The sequence below is a fragment of the Acanthopagrus latus genome, chromosome 20 (assembly GCF_904848185.1).
Source record: "Acanthopagrus latus isolate v.2019 chromosome 20, fAcaLat1.1, whole genome shotgun sequence".
In the NCBI taxonomy this organism is placed as follows: domain Eukaryota; kingdom Metazoa; phylum Chordata; class Actinopteri; order Spariformes; family Sparidae; genus Acanthopagrus; species Acanthopagrus latus.
In genome coordinates this window covers 16,516,713-16,538,752 of record NC_051058.1, presented here as the reverse complement: position 1 = coordinate 16,538,752, position 22,040 = coordinate 16,516,713, and the positions used below count along the sequence as shown (strand labels likewise).

Below are 22,040 nucleotides of genomic sequence, written 5' to 3'. Positions count from 1 at the left end.
TCAGACATGAAGGCTGCATTCTACACCCAGCAGAGCTGAGACACTGAGGCTCGGTTTGATGACTGAGAGCCTTCAGAAGCTTCACTGATATTTAGAAGAGATAAAATTGATGAATTTAACTGAACATGAGTGTGTGAAGTGGACTGATGGTGGCCGAACAGCTCTCCCTTGTGGAGAAGAGGCTGCAGCCTGATGGATGGTCATTTGTAAGTGGCTCCTGTAGATCTTTCATAGAGTTGAATATGTTTTTTTATATTAAAATGAAATTTTAAGCCTGTATCCCCCATAAATATGACATGTTAGCCATTATGTATTAACCATACTTTGAATTACTATCTCATGTTTAAGTCTTGGTAAGTCATGATTATAGTAATGAAATATTTATTTATCACGTGGGGGGAAAAGAACAACAACAATTCATTTAAACTAAAGGAGCAGAAGAAGAGGAGGATATCATTTGGATTCATTTTGGACTTGATCAGTGAAAACATTAGATTACACGTTATTATTGTGGATAAGCGGGTGATTATGACAGACGAGGCTCAGCGGGTGAATGTGAAGCTTCTATGCAAATGAAAACACGTGTGAAGCCACGCTGGGGAGAAATTACGCGCCCGGTGCGCACTGCGCGTCCGCACAGCCACGGACACAGCAACCCTCAAACTTTCAGCCCGCTTCATTTCTGCACTTTTCAGCGATTACGAAGCCGAGATTGTTGCCGTTTATCATCCGCTCCGTCCAAGAACCGGAATCCAGGTCACGCTGTGAGCTTTAAACAGAACGGAAACTGCCTTTTTTTTTTTTGACGAATTGCAATGGAGCCGCAGCTGGAGCGGTAGGAAAAGAAGAAAAGAAAAAAAAAACCCTTTGTGCGCTCTTGTCCGGATTTAACAAATGTGTCATGTCGGAGGGAAATAACTCAGCCTCCGAGCCTGACACATACCTTGAAAGTGAGGAATGTCCCGCGGAGGATTCGTTTGGCTTTGGAGATGATCTGGAGCTGAACCAGTTTGATGGATTGCCCTTCTCCTCGCGGTACTACAAACTGCTGCAGGAGAGGAAGACCCTGTCGGTCTGGAGGGTCAGGTGCGAGTTTGAAGACGCTCTGGTGAACAACCAGCTGGTTGTTGTGTCTGGCACGGCGAAGACTGGGAGGAGTACACAGGTGAGGCTGCACGGATGCGTTGCCAGAAAAGAAAACGCTCAGAGAGGATGCAAAACATGACGTGTCAAACTTTTACTCAGGGAAACAGATGCTCAGTTTTCCTCGTCTACTCTCCTTTTGTGCATCAGAGTCAAATAACATGTTTTACTTTTTCTATCTCTTCCTCTGCTGCCTTCCCTCAAAGTGAACCCAGATACCCAAAGCATAACCTGATTTGTGTGACCTGCATGCTGCTTGTTGCCACATGCTCACTGAGTCAACAGCAAAATTGGATCTGCTGATTTGATTTAAATGTGAAGTAAACACTCTTGCCACCACATCATCTCTCCCTCTCTCTCTGAAATAGTTTAGATTCCTGTGACATGATTTTCTCACTCTGACATGAATGGAAAAGAGCACCATTTTGTGTGTGTGTGTGTGTGTGTGTGTGTGTGTGTGTGTGTGTGTGTGTGTGTGTGTGTGTGTGTGTGTGTGTGTGAGAACAGGCTGCCCAGCTCAGCAGATGCTGTTGTGTCACAGCGAGGCTGTCCAAGCTCCTGCCTGACAGTCGAGCTTGACAAAGGCTCCAGCAGGGGTGTTAGGGGACCTCCTGCTGCTAAGCCCTGATCCGCTGGAGCCGCCTCATGCTGCCAAAGCAATTTTGCATTATGAGCGATAATGCCATAGGATATCTCCTGTCACTGTTTGTGTTGCTGCTGGCTTAAAACAAAGGCTGTCGGTGCGATCCTGGAAAGGATGCCTGCCACTGAAAACTTGAGATAATCTGACTGGAAAGTGTTTCTTTTTTTTAAGGTGGAGATTAAGCACCAAAGCACCGTCAAGTGAACAAAAAAAAAAAAAAAATTGTGGTGATTTTCCTCTTTCAGATCCCTCAGTGGTGCGCCGAGTTCTGTCTGTCCGCACAGTACCAGCACGGCATGGTTGTGTGCACACAGACGGACAGACGGCAGGCTGTGGATCTGGCCCTGCGCGTGGCTGACGAAATGGACGTCAACATAGGCCACGAAGTGGGTTACACCATCCCTCTGGAGACCTGCTGCTCCTCCGACACCGTTCTGAGGTTTGCTGATGAGCTCTTGGTCTGTCTAATTCACAGCAGCATCATTCACAAGCACTTCATCAAGACTGAAGCTTTCTGTGTGTGTGCACGGTCCGTGATTTGAAGTGGGCAACTTTGAAGTCACAGGACATCAGACTCATCACCGTGTATCAAAAGAGTAAAGTCTCCTCGTGACAGGACAGTTTCAGGGATTTATTTACATGCTTCCACCATCTCAAGTTTCAGGACTTGCTACTTTTTAAGATCTTGGTACATTTCTTGACTTCTAGTCAATCAAATAAAGCGGGCTTACAACCTTTATTCAAAAAAAGTTGAGAAAATAAAATGTAAATAAAAGCAGAACCGATGATGGTTTTACAAACTGTTCCCTGGCCTGCAGAGTGAAAGCCTGAGCCTTTCGAGGATGCCCCGCTTTCACACACAATAATGACTCTATCATGTGTTTCCAATCCATCTGTGGAATGTTCCCAACAGGTGTTTTCGAAACCACTCCACAACTTTCCTGGTCTTTTGTTCGTAGAAATACAGTGGGCCCTGAATGCCACCTCGTGTCACCTGGTAAACAAGGCCTGCACTCAGACTTCACTCACAGTTAGTGTAGCACAGCATGGCTTTGACCTGCAGTCAGCCTGTTTTACTTTAAAATGACATTAAAACATCACACTATCATCCCGTTAAAGATGAACTCATGAATAATAAAACTAAGTATTTCTTAATTTACTACACATAGGGTTTTGAGACAGCCTTGCTTGCTGCTTAGCTTAGCAGCTAGCTTATGGCGGCTAGTGATAGCCGTCTTGTTAGGTGTTGCTGTGTAGCTGACCGGACTGAGTTAGTTTGCTGGCTGTGTGACACCTATTTAATTGATGATGCTGCTAAACTCGCCTATGTTTTAGCTTAACTTGAATAATCCTTTAATGGTTTTATCACAAAAGTGATATTGGACATAAACAGACAAAGCTATCTAACACATAACACTGTCTTCCTTTCTACAAATTAGTTGAACTCATTAGCAATAAAACATGCTATTTATTAATTTACTACAGTACACACAGGGGGGTTGCTACAGCCTTGCTTAGCCTAGCCGCTGGCTAATGGTGGCTATTTAGCTAATATAAAATAAAACTTTAATTTCTGTTCCAGTGTAGCAAAGAAATCAGTTTTCCAACTATGTGCCTCCCATTTACTTACTTGACTAAATAGTTGGCTTATCTTGGGTAAAAGTAAAAAGGGATATAAAGACTCGGAACCTCAAAGGGGCCCGTGTTTGTACTTTAATTTGTCTCGCTTTGACCATCTGTTCAGACTACCTGGGGCAGTGCAATAGGCCACAAGTCATTTTCAATGGAAGCTGGCGATAAATGCCCAACACTTGTTGATGAGTAATGGTTGCAACACACTACAAATCAAAGTTAAGCTGGTTTCATCCTTCAAAAGAGTCTTGGTGACAATGTAGCTGTACACATTGTCCGTTTTCTAACTTTGTCACTTGAAGTTCGCCTTCAAGCCTACTCCCCTGAAGTTGCCTCTCATGGCTGACTAATAACCCCCGCTGATGGCTCTTTATCACTCAGGTACTGCACTGACGATATGCTGCTGAGAGAGATGATGTCGGACCCTTTTCTGGAGCACTACGGGGTCATTATCATCGACCAGGCCCACGAGAGGACAGTTAGCACAGACATTCTGCTGGGTCTCCTCAAGGACATCCTGCTGCAGAGGCCTGAGCTCAGAGTGGTGGTCCTCGCCATTCCGCCCATGGCCGACAAGCTGCTGAGCCACTACGGCAGCATCCCGCTCATCAGTCTGGAGGCCTCGTCTCCTGCCGAGGTGGTCCACAGCAGCAGCGGCAACAAAGACTACTTCTACTCAGCGCTGAGACTGGTGCTGGAGATCCATCGAACCAAAGAGGACGGAGATGTCGTTGTGTTTTTTGCCTCGGCTGAGGTAAGAGTTTTTTTCTTTGATTGGTTTCGTGGAACCCAAGCTGAAACAGGCTGAAACTGCTTGTTATTTCCTCTGCAGGAGGTTCATTGTGCCCACAGCATCCTGCAGAAAGAAGGCACCAGGCTGGGAGTGGAGCTTGGCCAGATGGTGCCCGTGGTCTTGTGCCGAGGTCAGGAGGAGTCACCGCCCGTCTCGACTGAGCAGCCGGGCTCCAAGAGGTCCAGGATGGTTTTCCTCTCTACCCAAAAGGGAGAGGACATGTGGTGGCCTACAGAGTCCGTCAGCTTTGTCATTGACACAGGAGTCCAGAAAAAGATGGTAAGTTGTTTCAAGCAAAATATCCTTTAATATCAACCTCATATGAGCAATGTATGATATTGATTGGTGTGTGGGTTTGGACTTTGTAGGTGTACAATCCAAGAATACGAGCCAACTCTGAGGTACTTCAACCCATCAGTCAGTGTCAGGTAGACCTACGGAAGAAGCTGTCTGGACCATCAGGTATATCAGCTAATCAAAATAACTTGTTTTCCAAGTCAGACATGGCAACGCAGTCTAGAATCTTGACTAAAATAATGCTTGAGGATCAACATCAGAGTTTATCAAATAATGATTTTACTTAATTTTGTTTTTCTAGGCAAATGTTTCTGCCTGTATCCAGAAGACAGCCCGCTCCCTGCAGAGAACTCCCCACAGATCTTAGAGTCCAACATCACACCAACAGTCCTGTTCCTGAAACGGATCGAGATAGCCGGCCTCGGACAGTGCGACTTCATCGACAGACCAGGTTAGCCGGCTCTTGGAAGTTGCACAAATTGAATCATGATTCACGAAAACAAGCTCTTTTTTTTTTTAATTCTCGGGCTGGTAGTTCCCACAGATGAGACCTCTCTCCCACTCAGCCGGAGAGGTGCTCGTGAGAGGGTTTTTTTTTTTTTTTTTTCTTTTTTTGGCTAGAGGAAGCACAGATGAATCTGCTCTGTGTAGCTGTTTGGGCCCAGTCAGCCATGATTTAGCTGAGCTGACAGGACCCTGCTACTAACTATTGTCTGAGCTCTGACCCACCCTAACGTGAACAGAACGGGCTAAAAGGGGCCAGCTCATTAACGATTACACAACATGTCTCGTTAGGGCAGCGCCAGACAAGTACAATGAGGGAGAAGCACAGGCCAAATATACTGTAATATCTCTGTGTTGTTGCAGAATTTGGCACTGGGGTTGCCCAAATATGCGTGTGTCATTATATTTCCTTGTGCATGTGCTTGAGAGATTTTACGTTTCTTTTTTGGGTACTGCCAGATTCTACATATGGGTTAGCGGTTAGATCGGGCACATTAGTATTTCACATTATATTTGTTTCCTTGCTGCAGATCCCGAGGGTCTCATGCAGGCGCTGGAGGAGCTGGATTACCTCGCGGCTTTAGACGACGATGGCAACTTGTCTGAGATTGGCATCATCATGTCTGAAATCCCTCTGGACCCTCAGATGGCGAAAGCCCTGCTGGCGTCCTGCGAGTTCGACTGTGTGAGCGAGATGTTGACGATCGCGGCGATGCTGTCGGGTACGTTCGTGACTCGCGTTTCAACTTTACAACCGGAACAGGATTCCGATGTGTTCCGTCATGAGTGCCGATTCTTTTAATTGGTTTGTAGATTCACCAGATGGGCATTGCTGTAGCAGTTTCCCTCTCAGACATTAAACCAGATGGTCCTTGGATGGAGTGGCTTGTCTCTGTGGTGCTGACCTCGTTGTTTTTCCTCGTCTTCTAGCGCCAAGCTGCTTCCTGGAGCCACCTGTTGGCATGACCCACGAGGCGGTCCAGTGTCACAGAAAGTTCCAGCACCCTGAAGGCGATCACTTCACCCTCATCAACATCTACAATGCCTTCAGACAAAGCCAGAAAGAGCAATGTGAGACACAGTTGGTGAACGGAAACAAATTTGCTCTGTGGTTAAGTGGTACATGCCGCAGTGTAGCGTGACTTACTGACTGTGATGCGTCCCTGGGGCAGTGTTACTGGACCAGTTTAACCTTTGTGACATAAAACAAGCGTCATGATACCAGTTCATACACTAAGGCACTCTTTAAAGATCTGTTGAATTAATACTCCTAACAAACAAGGGGATGCACATCACCCGGGGAACCACTAACTGCTGCTAACTGTAGCTGCCGTTAGCCAGTTAGTTCAGCTAGCTGTGCAGCTAGTGGTCATATTAGCTGATTCGGGGGTGTGTTGGTGTTGTTCACATTGAGTTACAAGGTGGCCAGGAGCATAGCTTTTTTTGTTTTTTGTTTTTTTTTAAATGTGATAAAAATAATCAGGGCAAGACTGTGAAAACATTTTGATTAGATCTCCTGATTTTTTCAGAGGCTGTTTGCCACATTGATCTTAAAGTGAAAATGTAAAGGTAACTTTACCTAACATAGAGACTTTAGGTATATTAAATTACCCCTATATTATTAATTCACAAACTGTTACAATTTCCTCCATCCAGTCAGGTGTTGATGGTTACAGATTAAAAATAGTTTAATTGTGTTCAATGCTTTATGGACCTGATTATTGATTCAAATAGTTTTGATTAATACTGTTACTCTGTATTTGGATATCAATGATTACCTGAGTTTGAACAAAATACTACCTCACTGTGTGTTTCAGACTTCAGTGCTGAAAAGTGGTGCAAGGACTACTTCCTGGATCACTCCGCCCTGAAGACAGCCGAGGCCATCCGATCAGAGTTGACTGACACTCTGAACCGGATCGAGCTCCCCATCTCTCAGCCCTCCTTCGGAACCAAGAGCAACACCCACAACATCAAGAGAGCTCTCCTGGCAGGGTTCTTCATGCAGGTACGTGGAAGCGGCACGTCAATATTAATGGATCCGCATTCAGGATTTAACTGAATTCAAGGCTATGGTGGATTTTTACTTTTCACAGATTGCTCGAGATGTGGATGGGTCGGGAAACTACTTCATTCTGACGCACAAGCACATGGCCCAGGTGCACCCGCTGTCGGGCTACGGGGCTCAGTCACACAAGCTGGGGCTGCCGGAGTGGGTCGTGTTCCACGACTACACCCTGTCAGAGAACAACTGCATGAGAACGGTCTCTGAAATCTCCCCTCAAGTGTAAGTCAATCCCTTTTTCATGCATGTACAAACAGATTAGAAGTGAGTTCTCGTGGATTATGATCATGCACCACACTGCTGAGACAAACATGTTTTGATTTGTTTTTGTTATTGTAGTAAAACTGAGCCGTTTCGTCAGATTTCAATTTTAAATCTTTGAAATCCTCTTAAAATCCCTGCAGTAGCTGTATTTGTTTTTTTTTTTCTTATATGAAAAATGTTTTAAAGGGACAGTTCACCCCAATAAAGCAAAACCACAAATGTTTCCTGTGCTGCTGTTTATCCATCTAGAATGTTTTGGTGTGAGCTGCTGAGTTTTGGAAGTATCGGCAGTAAAGATAATAATGGAACTGGATGGCACTTGGTGAAACAAAAACAATTGCCACGTCTCTCTCCAGAAGTCATGACCTAGTTACTCAAGATAATCCACAATCCTTCTTATGCACAGTTTGATTTTGGAACTTTTCTTTCTGCCAGTGACACCCTGATCTCTAAAACTTAGCAGCTCACACCAAAAACAATCTAGATGGATAAAATGGCACCACAGGTGAGAAGAAGAATGGATACTTTGGATTCTGGGGTGAACTGTCCCCAGAATTACCTGCTATAATTTCATTCCTTTGCCATTTTAGGTTCATTCAAATGGCACCGCTCTACTTCTTCTACAACCTGCCCCCTAGTGAAAGCAAAGACATACTGCAAGACATGCTGGACCCGGATGGCTCCACGAAAAGTAAAAATGAGAAACAGAAAGCGGCGACAGTCGGCAGCAGCAGCAGCGACGACAGCGGAGGAGGCGCAGTGGTGCCGCTGGCATACGACAGATGTGTAATTCAATGACGTGAAATCATAAATGAGCTGTAATCATATCTGCGAATGCGTTTATGCTTGTAACGTGTTTTATAGTTGATGCCAACCAGGGACTGATATAACTTATTACACTGCTTAAAAGTCGTACGGATGGTGACGTGTGTGTATATAAGTAAGGAAGTTTCACTCTCATACAGGGTGAAGATGGTGTCTAGTGAGATGACACAATGCACAATCTAGTAAATCATGAACACTTTTTTTTTAGTTGTGATGTGCATCTGATGGAAGTTTTCTATCTTGTTTCTCACCCTTTCCCCTGCTCTGCTCCCCCCTTCAACACCTTCTGTCTGGAAATGTGAGCATCTCGACAGCTGTTTAGATTTTAAGACTCTAATCAACAACAGAGGGGCTGCAGATGGATGTCATCTGTTCCAGGACTTTAAAGGGTTGGAAAAAAACTCATCCCATCCACACCTCTTGTGCACAAGATGCACATTTAAATTGATGATCTAACACTTGGATACACGCACAAGCTTCTGGAGATGTCATTCATTATCTCACTTCTAATGCAAAGCTGTCCTCTCCAGACATGTTGGCATACGTTTCTCCTCAGGTGAATGTGGTTTATTCTACAGTGAGACCATATGTGTGAGTCGACATGACGGACGACTAAGAGAGCAAATGATTGTCAAGACAGATATATAATGCATTTATTACGAATCAGCGGCAAGAGATCTGCACAAATGCATTCATGGAAAATTCTTGGTAAGCTAGCACAAACTTCATTTCAGATTCTACTCCTGTTTGTGTCAACAGAAATCAGCTTTCTACTGAGCTGTGTCATTGAGGACATTAGAGCAGACGAGAATTTTGCCAATCACTAATTTGAATTGATGACAAGCGACACGTCCCTCCCTCCTCCATCTGCTCAGACTAAGCTCCAAGCTCACACATCAGCTGTTGTCATTAACACAAGACTTATCAAAATTGTGTTAGTTCATAATCTTGTAATAAAAGTCTTTTTAAAACAAACTTGGTGTTTCTATTCATATTCACATGATAAAACCGTATATAATATGTTGTTTAAAACAACGTGTACTGAACATCGGGTTTACAATACTGGCACTATAATTCCTGATGGTACCAAAAACAGTTTCCACTCAAGTGTCATATCGAACCATTTCCATGAGTCTGAAGGTCTTCAGTATGTGCACGTTATTTTGTTTATTATAAGGGTCACACAGTTAGATATTCTTTCAGTTTGTCCATAATGACGGGCATCCTGTCCGATGGTATCAGCATCACTGTCCTGAAAGGTTTCATGGGAACATCATCAAATGACCACCTGCCACTCAAACAGGTATCTGCCTCCTCCTGGACTGAGTAGTGGAACTTGATGATGGCTTGCTGTGGGGAGAAAACAGACAATGTTTAGCACTGTGAAAATATTTGGACGCGAATACAAATGTTTTTCATGACTCTTTGAGGCTATTGTGTATTAGCTTAGGTCGGCTCTCAAGATGCTGTACGTAAAGCACCTCCTGCATATTTTCAAAAGTATATTAACATCTTTTTCTTTTACCTCATAGAAGAACTCCTCCTCTGCATTGACAAACATGTATTCTTCTTTGGGAGCTCCTCCTCTGGCTGAAATACTCTTGCTTGCCTCCTTGCAGGTCTTGCTGATCATCAGACAGTAGTGACATCTCCCGCTGGGCTTATTTGTCCTCTGAGCTTCAGCTATTTCTTCCCTGAAAGACAGAGGTACATACGGTTTATTTTCCTGCCAAGGACACTTTCAAAAGACTGATTTATTTTTGATCATGAACCATGAGGGAAGCTTTTCATGTTTCCAGTCAAAGCACTGAAATAGTACAGATACTTGTTCAGTTATTACAATCTGAAGCAACTATATCAGATTTAAATGCTCTCATAAAAAGTAGTCAACTTGTCTTTGAAGTTTTGTTTCTCCTTAAGAAGCACTTAAAAGGTCAAGTATCCATTTCAGTCAACAACAGATACAAACCGGACATCAATCACCCTTATTTGAAGCGTTCAGATGTAGTTTGACACTTCATCAGCGAGTTGCCAAAGCTTTGTACGCACTTGTTTGTCTATTAGTTGATTGTACCTGCCTGATGTAGTTTTATCCCGAAACGGTTTGCATGAATCTAATGCAAGAATCTAAGCTTTCAAGCCACATATGGCACGATCCATGTGCACCACCTGGCCTCTGGGGTTTTGTTGTGTGACTGAGTCGGATAGGCGGTCGGAAAACTAACAGGCTAGATGTATCCTGAAAGGCCCAACACTGAGGACATAAGGGAACAGTGCAGAACTCACTGGAGTTGTCTGTGCAGCGGCAGGGCGATCTGTGGAGGGACATTGATGAAGCGCTCACTCAGCAGCAGCCCCACAGGCTTGCTGGTGTCACCGAGGATCTGCTCCAGCTGTTCCGTCACGCTGTGGGTGGAGTTCTTCTCGCACTGATCCACGATCAGCTCCTTCACTTCCTCCACACACTGCACACCCTGCAGGACACACACATGAAGTTAAATTGCCGTCAAATGTGTTCATCCTACATTATCATAGCCCCCAGCAGCCAATCATTCTGAGGGTTTGTGCGTGCAAAGCAGTACTACCTTTCTCTCCGTGAGGTTGAGCAGACTGATGAAGCCGTACACCTCATCGGGGTCGTCATCATCACTGTCTTCTGGCACCTCAGCTTGCTGGAGCCAAGACAGCAGACAAGTGAATACATGTTAGAGCTGACAAATACTTAAAGAAAAAAAAGAAAGGACAAGTCAACTGTTTCTACCATCGAGTAACTCACCTTGATGACACTTCCAACGTGATTCTGTTGGATGATGATGTCTGTCATCTCTGATGTATTTACATGAGCCTTCAGGAAGAGCTGGACCCAGACACGACAAACGTGACATCAGTGAGATTGCTTATGCCAAACAAATCACAGCATGCGCGTGATAATTCAGATGCAACTCATTAACACTGTCTCACACCTGTTGTAAAAGTTTCTTGACGCCATTGAAGTCGTTGGCTGAAATGGTGTGGGCTTCGAAGTCGACAACAACCTCCTGAATGCGACACAATAACAAAGAAAAAACAGCGGTCAAAAACAGCAGCTGTGTGGAGAGTATATAAAAACATGTAATTTAGTTCATTTAAGTGAGGAGCAGTTATATGTTATTTTAGTACGAGTTGTTTTAGTTTCATTTACATCTTCTGAAGTGCGCTGTAGGCTACGTTTAGCAGCTAACTTCGAAAAGTTGCATGGATATTTCGGTAAAGTAACAACATAAATCCATATACATTTCCAGTTTATATGATTTCGTAAAGCTTAACTCTCAGTTTCTGTTTGACAGTAACAGTAACTTATTGTGTCTTCCTGATACAATTAGCCGACAGCTGAGTTAGCAAGCTAGCTATCTGGCTAGCAAGACCCGTACACGGCTGTAAACTGCTCGTTCCTGTGCTCCTTCACCTCATTGATCTCCTCCTCCGATGCCTCGCTGTCCTCCTCGCCGGAATCATCATCCTCCTCCGGGTTCTCGTCGGAGCTGTTCTCGCTTTCCTCGGGATTTTCACCCAAACCCACTGCTCTCCTCTTAGCCGAAGAAGCCATGCTGCAAACAGGCAACACACGTGTCAACGGAGTGGGCGTGGCAAAGCGTAAACGTCAGCCACGGAGTAGTGAGTGGAAACTGAGGCGCTGAAGCCGCCATGATGGCTCAAAATGTACAGGACTTGACTATGCCGTAGCAACCGTCAGAGCCGCAATGTTCGCGCATAGCATGGTGGTAAAATGGAATAAACCATTTCAGAAAAAAGGGGGATCATATTATTTAAACTGTGCTTAACTACTATGTTACTGCTATAAATACGTATTTACATTCTAAAGTCTAAATATTAATGCTACATATTTTAAATGGATGCCTTTTTTAAACAAATAATGAGATTTGAGGAAAATGTGTAAAATATTTAACGTTATCTCTCCCCTCCTTGACAGTGATTTTAGTCGTCATGCACTCAGCGGCAGTGACAAGCGAAGGTACATGAATTATATGCAATATTTACGAAATATTGAGTATCCTTTGTATTTTATATGATTTGACGACACAAGCGAGATACAGTTGTCGCACATTATCAGTAGACATCACGGACATGCTGTGTGAAGGCGACTGTTACCGTAGCTAGCAAGCTAAACTGTCATCCAGGATGTAGTGCTAATGTAAACAATAACACACAAGAAGAAAGACATTAGCCACGTTTTAGCTAGCTACAGACATATACGCAGAAAGTGTGGCTTCGTTGCTTTCTATTTGCTCCTCAGATACAGTTGAATAATCGCGTGTCGACCATATTGTTATCAGCAGGTTGCATATGCCAGTTTTAGGGTGTAGCTTAGCTTGCTGAGCCCTTCACACCCTCTGTCCTCTGTGTTGCTGCAGTTTTGACAGCAGCATTAATATTCCACCCTGGATCGTTCTCTTGTGTTCTTCCCCCATTTATTATTTGATTGATCCAGTGTTTAAGGGTCTTTGTCGACATGCATGTGCTGCTTCTCAAGGAGCCAAGAGATGGGGACTCTGGACCTGATCCCTACATTAAGGTAGAGACACTTGTTTGTAGCAGTGCTGTGATCATACGTGCGCAGGACTGAAGATTGAAAATTAATAGAGATATAGCTCAGTGAGTAATAAAGGTGAATTAATAAAAAGGTACTTATATAGAGAGTAGAATATAAACCAGAATATCAAATATATAAGATGACTTTTCAGCATTTAATGTTATATTAACTTATTTATGAGCCATTGATGTATTTATTGATTCTTGCTTTTACCAGTTTCAGTCCATCAGTGCTGGAATTTATTATTCATTTTGATTCCACAGGAGCTGGCATCGCATGGACACAAAGCAACCCTTATTCCTGTGCTGTCGTTTAAGTTTGTCTCATTAAACACCTTGTCGGATAAAGTAAGCTTCTTACAGCGTTTAATACACATTTGTTATCGTTTGTGTATATTTTTTGCTGCACGTGTCATTCGATGTCATCATATTTCAGCTTTTCCAGCCGGAAAAACATGGAGGTCTTATATTTACCAGTCCGAGAGCAGTGGAGGCTGTGAAGATGTGCTTGGAAGCTGAAGAAAGGAGGGAAGGTGAAGGAATCAAAAGTATTACATTTAGAAAGTATTATAATTGTTGCATTATGTTGCATTAATATGGTATTATTTCCCTGTCAAATCTGTGTACTGCTAACTGAGATTTCCTGAGCTTTCCTTGATGAAATGTTATCCTTTTCTTGATTATTAATTCAGAATGGGACAGCTCCGTGAAAGACAAGTGGAACACCAAATCCATTTATGTGGTTGGGAAGGCAACTGCTGCATTAGGTGAGTTGTTGTCACATATGACACAAACCTCTCTCTTTTTTTGATTTCTGTCTTTGTGTTTTTGTGCAACCCTTGCTATGTTAATGCTAATTCTAGCAGAGTGTGGCAGGCACCTGGTGTTGCGGTGACATTAGTGTGTGAAGTGATGTTGCCACCCTCAGTCATTCGAAAACAGGCCGTACACAAGTGACAGTTTGCTGTGACACACAAGCGAGTATTTGGTCTTTAGAAAATAAGCAGGTGCAGCACCTTCCTGACGTGTGCTCAGCCTTCTCTCTTTAGTGACGGCTGATCTCTTTGTTGTCAGTTTTATGAGTTGTGTATTTAGTAATTGAATTATCTGAAATCAATTTGACTGAATCCTTTTTGTGTTTTTCTTCCTGCACAGTACGGAGTCTGGGTCTGAACCCTCTAGGCGAGGACACTGGGACAGCGGAGGTCCTGTCACGTGTTATCATTGAACGTACGATATGAGTTCATACTCCCACATTCACGGCTCAGGTTAATTGAAAAAGTACGATTGTTCTGATGACTAATATGACCTTATACTTAATTCTCATCATAGGAGAGGACACAAATATCCCACCATTCTTTTTCCCCTGTGGCTCGATCAAAAGAGAAGTTTTGCCCACGGCTTTAAGGGACAATGGTAAGCATTCTCCCGTGCTCTGCCTTACGATTAAAACTCAAGGTGATGAAATTCCCACTGGGGTTTACGCTAATTATAAAATAATAATTGAGCTACCTTTATCACAGCGGGGGATCTGTTTCTTTGTTTCCAGGAGTGCCCCTGGAGACTCTGACTGTCTATCAAACAGCTGAACATCCAGATCTGGAGAAAAATCTGAAGAACTATTTCACAGAGCAGGTAAAACACTACTTCTACTGCAGTGCCTCTACTAAAAAGTAGCGTCTGCTCATTATACGTTGGCATTTGCAGGGCATCCCAGCCAGCATAGCCTTCTTCAGTCCTTCAGGAGTAAAGTTTTGCCTGGATGTGGTTCGGAGGCTGTCAGGTGAACAGCTGACTCAGATAAAGGTACAGCCTCCTCATGCAGTAAAATAATGCATGAACCTTCTGTACTTAATAGTTCCTCGGTGCCTTTTAACAGTCACTCTTTGTTTCCAGTTTGCCGCCATCGGGCCAACTACACAAGACGCCATGACAGCAGAGGGTCTGTGCGTCAGCTGTGCTGCACAAAAGCCAACAGCCGAACACCTGGCAGCAGCGATAGCCAAAGCGCTACAGTAACCACCCACAGGCTGTGAAATCCATCCTCTCTGTCTGCTCTGTTTGTATATTCTACATTATTTATATGTATTGTCATTTGTTTCTTTTACTTTACTGCTCTCATTACTTGTTTTGTATGTAAAACAGCTAATTTGCACTGAGGGAAAAAAAATGCTTTATGTGCCGGAAAGGCCTCAATAATGGAAGTGAACAGAGTGACAATTGTATTTATGTTAAGCTTGCTCAAGAAAGTTGTTGTAGTGTATGTTTTTGAAAATAAACTTGAGTCAGAGTGATGACATGGAACGTGGTTATTCGTTGTAAAACACTCAAGTGTGTGTGTGTGTGTGTGTGTGTGTGTGTGTGTGTGTGTGTGTGTGTGTGTGTGTGTGTGTGTTAATCCTATTGGAAACAGGTGTTAGGATCTCCTAAACTGGCATTGTCCACATGAAAGTGAAGGTTTTAACTTCTTTCTACTGTTTAACAACAGCCCCTTTAAAACCAGTGAAGCATGTATAACACATCCATCCAGCTCAGTCAAGTTAAGCAGTCAGAGCCAGTAAAGACAGGTTTACTTTTCACATGAAGCTGAGGAAAGTGGGATACCTCCAGAGAGTCGCACCTGTGGGAGGGTGTGGAGGAAACTCAGGATGTGCCTATAAAGTACCGTGGCTTCTTACTTGCCATCAACTTCCATGTATATAGTCACACCGACGACCACGATGCTGACTCTGATCCAGCTGATCATTTTGTCTTTTTGGACGAGCATCAGCTCATCTGATGCGGAGAAACTTTTCCACAATCGGGATCATTCTGATCTGCAGAACCTTAACTCTCACCGAGCTGAGGTTATAACAGACAAATACTCAGCAGAGGTAAAAAAAAAAAAAAATCACTATTTTTAGATATTTAATAACTGATTAAAGGAACCTTATAATGTAACCCATGTCTTGCTGCAGTTGTTTCTCTCTAGATATGGATTCATTATGGCAGTGAACTGGGAGGAGGTCCAGTTTGAAGACTCGGACGCCTCCTTCAATGACGACTTCCTGGATAACTTTAAAGACTCAATCCAGGAGGGAACCTCGGTGCATCATTCAAGGAACGCTCCTCGTGGTGGCGATCAAAATGACCGCAACAGTCTCACCGAGAGTCAGGAGTTTATCTCTGCGCTTGAGGACTTTCAGAGGGTGTCTGGCTTGCCTGTCACGGGCCTGTTGGACGAGGCAACCAAGCTGGCAATGAACAAACCGAGGTGCGGAGTCCCTGACAAGGAGATTGACCTGAACGCACCTGTAGCACCTGAGAACATCAGTGCCTCAGATACTGAAAACAATTCCAGTGGCACTTTTAATGAGACTGATGGTAACAACACAGCAGGGTTTGATACTGCTGACCCGTTTGAGGATGATATATTCAGTTCTAATGACACAGAAAGTGTTCTCACAGGTATTTTCAATGACACCAGCAAGAATTACACAGAAGAATTTGCTTCATTTGATCATATTTTAAATAACACTTCTCTAAACAGCTCTCATGACCCCACCATGGACAGTCAAGTGGTCAATATCAGCACAATCAATCAGAGCAAAGCAGTGCAGCGCAGGAAGCGGCACCTGGCCACTCTAGTGTCCAAAAACAGGCGCAGGAGGGATCTGAGTGAAACAGGTTACATGGCTTTTTCTAAGAGGGTGTTGAAATGGAGGCTGATAGGAGAAGGCTACAGCAGTCAGCTGTCTGTTGAAGACCAGCGGTACATCTTCAGACTGGCCTTCAGGATGTGGAGCGAGGTGTCTCCGCTGGAGTTCGTGGAGGACACACGTTCCCCTCTGGAGGATGTTGATATCAGGCTGGGCTTTGGCACAGGTAGGTCAGACCTACTGCATATGACACTCAATACAACAGTCTTATACTTTTAACTCCACTACAGTGTAGACAACTAGTTACATAAATATGTCTTACTGTAAGGTAAATTATTAAAAACTACAGATATAATGATAAGTCAATGATTTGAATAAATAAATACATTTGTTTTTTGACAAATAATAATTGCCAATTGCCTGAATCAATTTTTGATAATCATTTAGGTACATTTCCAATTAAAAACATTTAATAGTTTCAGATACGCAACTGTGAAGTTCTCATTTTTGTTCTCCACTGTGGAGACATCACTTTGGACTCTGGGTAACTGTGATGACAAACTGTTAATCCAGTAAAATTGAAAATAGTCAGCAGATTAATAAAGAAACAACAGCCATGAAGAAAATACTGTGGTACAAAATAGCTAAAAAAATCTACAACAAGACTTGGACTTAGGACTTCAGAAATGCCTCTGAATCCCTCCTCCATTACTGCAGAAAATAGACGGCTCACATTTCAAATCAGACAGCAGCATCTTCTCCAGATTGTCAGCAAATTCATCAAATTAAATTATTTACTCAATACAGACAGCAAGAATAGCTTTAATGTTGAAAAACAGCAGATTTCAGATGTAATAACCATCATCAGTGTTCTATAGGACAGAAACATGTTGGTTTTTACACTAAATCTTTGTAGGTCTTTACTGAAAAAAACAGCTGGATAAGTTAAAATTTCTCATATTTCAAAAAATTCAAATCAGTGTTTTTTATATGCATTATTTATTTATCTATTTCTAAATTATTCTACAATTTAATTTATTGTATAATTTCACACCTGACCTTGAACTAAAGATGAAAACTAGCCTCTTGACTAATTCTGGAATATTTACAAAAAGAAAAACCTAATAAAATGAACTTGTGTCTTGAATCTTTGTATAAATTTGAATAAACATATTTCCCTCAGGAAGGCATCTGGGTTGCAATCAGAGGTTTGACGGCACCGGTCAAGAGTTTGCCCACGCATGGTTCCTGGGTGATATACACTTTGATGATGACGAACACTTCACTGGTCCCAACGCTGGCAGTGGGATCAGCCTTCTCAAAGTAAGTATACTGTTTTAAACTGAATGATCAGATGTTCACTTCCAGCTCATTCATTCTGATTTCACTTGTAATTTCTTTCTATTAGGTGGCAGTTCATGAGATCGGTCATGTTTTGGGTCTCCCCCACATCTACAGGCTGGGCTCCGTAATGCAGCCCAGCTATCTGCCCCAGGAGTCTGGCTTTGAGGTGGACTGGATGGACAGGAAAGCCATACAGCACCTCTATGGTAACAGCACCATCTAGTGGAGACATACCCACAGAGACCCACAGAGATTCAGGTTTATAATAACATACATACATGCAGTGACAGACTGACGCAAAACCAAATCATCTTCTATAATGTGCTTGCGTTTGAATCCAGGGGGCTGTAAAGGTCGATTCAGCACTGTGTTTGATTGGATCAGGAAGGAGAGGACGCCCTATGGGGAGGTGGTCATCCGCTTTAACACCTATTTCCTAAGAGATGGCTGGTACTGGCTCTACGAGAACAGGAAAAACCGAACACGCTTTGGAGATCCTGTTGCACTGCAGATCGGCTGGCGTGGGATTCCCATGGACGGAGTGGATGCGTGTGTGCACGTTTGGTCCAGGAAAAGAGATGCTGTTTACTTCTTTAAAGGTGGGCCTGATAGAAGTTCAAGTCTACATACATATCCTACATGTCTGAATACTGTATGCACCATAAAAGATATAGTTTATGAATGTTGTTTTTGTGTGTACAGGTACTCAGTTCTGGAGGTACGACGCCGCGAATGACCAGGTGTATAGACAGGACCCTGAAGGTCACCGCTATCCAAGGTTAATCTCTGAGGGTTTCCCCGGGGTGGTCAGCCCTGTTGACACAGCCTTTTACGACAGGAGGCAATCCCACATCTACTTCTTCAAAAACACTCTCGTAAGAATTGCTTTCCTTGTCCTCTCTTCGACACATGATAAGCAGGGGAGGTGCTCAAAACACAAGACATGGGCGGGTTAGTTAGGCTGAACAATAGGTGTGGAGATTGTGTGGGAGCTCGGTCGATGAGGTCCGCTAGTCCTCAGCGAAGTGGGCGACTGCCCCTTTCCTGACACGATGCTGTGACGGCTGTTAAAGTTTCGGATGATGGCATGTTTCCCATCCGTCTCCGCTTCAAGCAATTGAACTCTGTTCAGTTGACTTTGAGTTTAAAAAAATTGTAAAAGTAAAATAAAATGAAAAAGCTGAATTAATTCATTCATTGAAAAGTATGTACAAAAGTAAGTCAAACTAATCCAGTGGGAAAGGGGTAAGGAGTCAATCGCCTATGTAATATATGCATATATGTGTAATTTTCATGTAAGAATTGTATAATTTTGTCTTGTACAGGGACTAGAGGTAAGATCGGGCCTAAAAAATCCAGCCCGACCCGACCCAGGCCCGCAGGCATTAAAGCCCGACCCAGCCCGAGCCCGACCAATTAACTTGATTTGCAGGCCCGAGCCCGAAGCAAACCCGAAATTTCAAGATTACGTTCACGAAATGTCCGCAAAGCCGTGCGCAAAGCGTGCTCTTGCTCTGCGCCTCCTGTTTAGTAGTAGTTATATAGCAATTACCTTACAGCGCCGCCTTCTCTGTTTTATCCAAATTATTTATTTACAACAAGTATTCCTTAGTTTAGTATCCACACATCGTTTTAGTATACATTTTTATAAACATATATTTATTTAAAAAAAAGTCAGCGAGAGACAAGCCCGAGCCCGACCCGACCCGAACGTAATGATTGACATTACGGGTCGGAATTTCGGGTCGGGCTCGGGCTCGGGCTCGGGCTAAAGATCTTACCTCTAACAGGGACCCTCTGTCAAAATAGCACGTAAAACTACTAATAATACCTTAAATTGTGTAATTGTGCAAAACAAGCTAATACACAGATTACATGAGGACATTTCATTATAGCTGAGAGCACTAATCGGTTTCTGGGGATATAATGAAGCTGCCATGTACAGTCTGCTCTCAATACATAATGGGAGCCAAGAGGAAATGGGGCACAGACATTCTGCACAGTGAATTCGGTTGGGGTCACTTGCTTTGCCCTTAGGTCCCCTGAAATGTTTTGCCCGGCCCTGGATTAATTGTCATTACAACTGTTGCTGCATTATATGATGTGTAATCACCGAGTAGTCTCGAAGTCTTGAAGCGATGAAGGCCGGAGCTAATTCATTGTTTTCCAGCGTTATCAGAGAGCATATTCATGCAAGCAAACCTGCTACACTTCCTCTGTGATCCGTGCTGTAATTGAATTGATTGATGAGGCAAAACAATTATCTGTTCAAACAGGTGTACGCGTTCGACGTGGAAGCCAACAGCTTGGCAAGAGGCTTCCCCAAAAACATCAGAGATGTTTTCCCCGCAGTGGAGAGCGGAGACCATCCAGATGGCAACATTGACGCTGCCTACTTCTCCTACACCCACAACGCCGTCTTTCTACTCAAGGGCACTCGCTTCTGGCAGGTGGTGGGCAGCCGCGAGCGCTGGCGCCGGCCCTTTCTGCCGCGAAATGGCCTGCTGCCACACAAGGAGGTGGATCAGCACTGGTTTGACATCTGCAACGTTCATCCCACTGCTCTCAGGCTAACTCGCTGAGGCTGGTGAAGCAGAGATTCATTAAACACAACTGATGTGTACTGATATCGTCCTCTGAGTCACCTGTAACTGTATGTATGCATATTTTCCTCTTTCATCTACTTCTTTGTGATAATTCTCTATATTTCAACTGGATATTTCTGTTGGCTTATTTTCAGTGATGTGTTGTTATCATATTAACTGCTCTGTCTGTCCTTCATTTAGAGGTGCCGAATGCATATTGGCATGAAAACAATTCTAAAGGATCTCTTATCATTGAGATATTTAGATCATTAGGAAGAAAAAACCTATTTGTAAATGTATTTATTCTTAAGACAGACACCCCATTTACAAAACTAGACACCAAAAGTGGTCGAACATTTCATTTTGTTACAAAAATCACAATTTTTCATAATGACATGCTTTAATGCTCAAAAAACACAAAGTTTTCTTATACTCCACTTCTACAGCACTGTATTCCCCTAACATTATATTTTAGCTCCTGTCTCTTTAGGGCTCCCCCCTCTACCCAGTATACCCCAGTTTCCTCTGATTGGTCTGCTCGCACATGCCTGAGCCTGTACTGCTAATAACAACAGAGAAGCTTTTGACACATTTTCACTTGTCAAAATATGTGGCACTAATGTGTGACGTGGCGACGTATGTAGTGTGATGTCAAGAAGTCAGAGAATCAAGGGAGGGACTGCTGCTGCTGAAGGGAAGCTCAAGTTTTAAGTAATCATCCAGCCAAAAGAAATCGACATAGATAGAAAGTACAACCTTTATGTCCTTCAAAAAAGAAAGATGAACGTTGATCCCTAATTTCATCTAGCTCATCAAACCTGTTCTCCTCTGAGGTGGCAAACCTGCAAAGGCATAAACCACCCGCTCTCGAGGGATAACTGTAATGTTCCTGAATGTAGCTGTGCACGTACTGTGTATTGTCTGTGTCATTTGTTTAAATTATACTTCACTGAGCATTCTACACTATTACAACGCGGCTGACACCCATCAACGTTTTTCTGAGCTGCTTTCTTTAAAGCTTGACATGCTAAAGTGTGGGGAAATTGCTTTTTAAAAGGCAAGTTTGCAAAACGAAGAAAAGGGGGGTGCTTATGCAAAATCAAGAAATGATATATAGAATGTGTATTTTGAAGTGTGGAGAGCCTTCAAATGTCAGATCTATATCTTTGCACAAAAGTACCTGTACTATTATGCATGTATTAGAATGGAAATTTATTCAGAAGTGTAAGAGTGGTTTCTGGGTAAACGCAGAGATTGAAATCACTTTGACACAGTAGAAAAATAAATTATATATAATGACAGGAAAAATTTATATCATCATAAATACAGCACACAATGGATTAACCACAGGGATTCACTCACATTCCTCACACTGCTTCTTATTTGCGCAACATGTTGCTGGCAGGAATACAAAAATTATTACCGGATCCACTCGTTGCCCTGCGATGATGATGGTACACGAGTTCCCGTAGCCTTTTTGTTGGCTTGATAGCACATCTGCTTCGACTATATGAAACTATCGCTACCCTCTGAATCACCTGCAGAGGTTTTAAATCCATAGCTGCCCACAGGCAGGAAAGAATACCATGTGACCTGGAAAACCACAATACCGGCCTGAACAAAAACTCCCTTCTGTGCTCTGTGATTCATCCCTCGCAGTGCAACGAGCTCTTGAGCTAATTTGGAAGAAAACAATATGTGCTTTATCAATACAAAC

At 43.2% G+C, this 22,040-nt stretch overlaps 4 protein-coding genes across 4 annotated transcripts; 3 read left to right on the top strand and 1 right to left on the bottom strand.

Moving 5' to 3' along the window:
• The first annotated feature begins 568 nt into the window (after window positions 1–568).
• dhx32a (DEAH (Asp-Glu-Ala-His) box polypeptide 32a) lies at window positions 569–8,495 on the top strand. Its single transcript, XM_037081720.1, has 11 exons — window positions 569–1,165; window positions 2,032–2,225; window positions 3,800–4,172; window positions 4,251–4,490; window positions 4,580–4,673; window positions 4,810–4,959; window positions 5,543–5,734; window positions 5,943–6,083; window positions 6,830–7,020; window positions 7,109–7,299; window positions 7,932–8,495. Exons 1-11 carry the CDS (start codon window positions 902–904, stop codon window positions 8,137–8,139), a joined length of 2,238 nt encoding a protein of 745 aa, XP_036937615.1. The 5' UTR covers window positions 569–901; the 3' UTR covers window positions 8,140–8,495.
• Window positions 8,496–8,794: 299 nt separating this feature from the next.
• On the bottom strand, window positions 8,795–11,820 carry LOC119009960 (BRCA2 and CDKN1A interacting protein). The gene is made up of 7 exons (XM_037081721.1): window positions 11,612–11,820; window positions 11,130–11,204; window positions 10,943–11,023; window positions 10,752–10,838; window positions 10,453–10,640; window positions 9,692–9,860; window positions 8,795–9,516 (listed from the first exon to the last, which is right to left on the bottom strand). The coding sequence occupies exons 1-7, from the start codon at window positions 11,750–11,752 to the stop codon at window positions 9,346–9,348; spliced, it is 912 nt and encodes a 303-aa protein (XP_036937616.1). The 5' UTR covers window positions 11,753–11,820; the 3' UTR covers window positions 8,795–9,345.
• Window positions 11,821–12,130: 310 nt separating this feature from the next.
• Window positions 12,131–15,053, top strand: uros (uroporphyrinogen III synthase). The gene is made up of 10 exons (XM_037081722.1): window positions 12,131–12,178; window positions 12,656–12,739; window positions 13,021–13,104; window positions 13,193–13,289; window positions 13,449–13,523; window positions 13,912–13,986; window positions 14,089–14,172; window positions 14,306–14,391; window positions 14,464–14,562; window positions 14,653–15,053. Exons 2-10 carry the CDS (start codon window positions 12,677–12,679, stop codon window positions 14,773–14,775), a joined length of 786 nt encoding a protein of 261 aa, XP_036937617.1. The 5' UTR covers window positions 12,131–12,178; window positions 12,656–12,676; the 3' UTR covers window positions 14,776–15,053.
• A 423-nt stretch (window positions 15,054–15,476) lies between these two features.
• Window positions 15,477–20,330, top strand: mmp21 (matrix metallopeptidase 21). Its single transcript, XM_037081973.1, has 7 exons — window positions 15,477–15,629; window positions 15,714–16,620; window positions 17,578–17,717; window positions 17,803–17,944; window positions 18,080–18,337; window positions 18,441–18,613; window positions 20,015–20,330. Exons 1-7 carry the CDS (start codon window positions 15,477–15,479, stop codon window positions 20,318–20,320), a joined length of 2,079 nt encoding a protein of 692 aa, XP_036937868.1. The 3' UTR covers window positions 20,321–20,330.
• The last annotated feature ends 1,710 nt before the right edge of the window (window positions 20,331–22,040 follow it).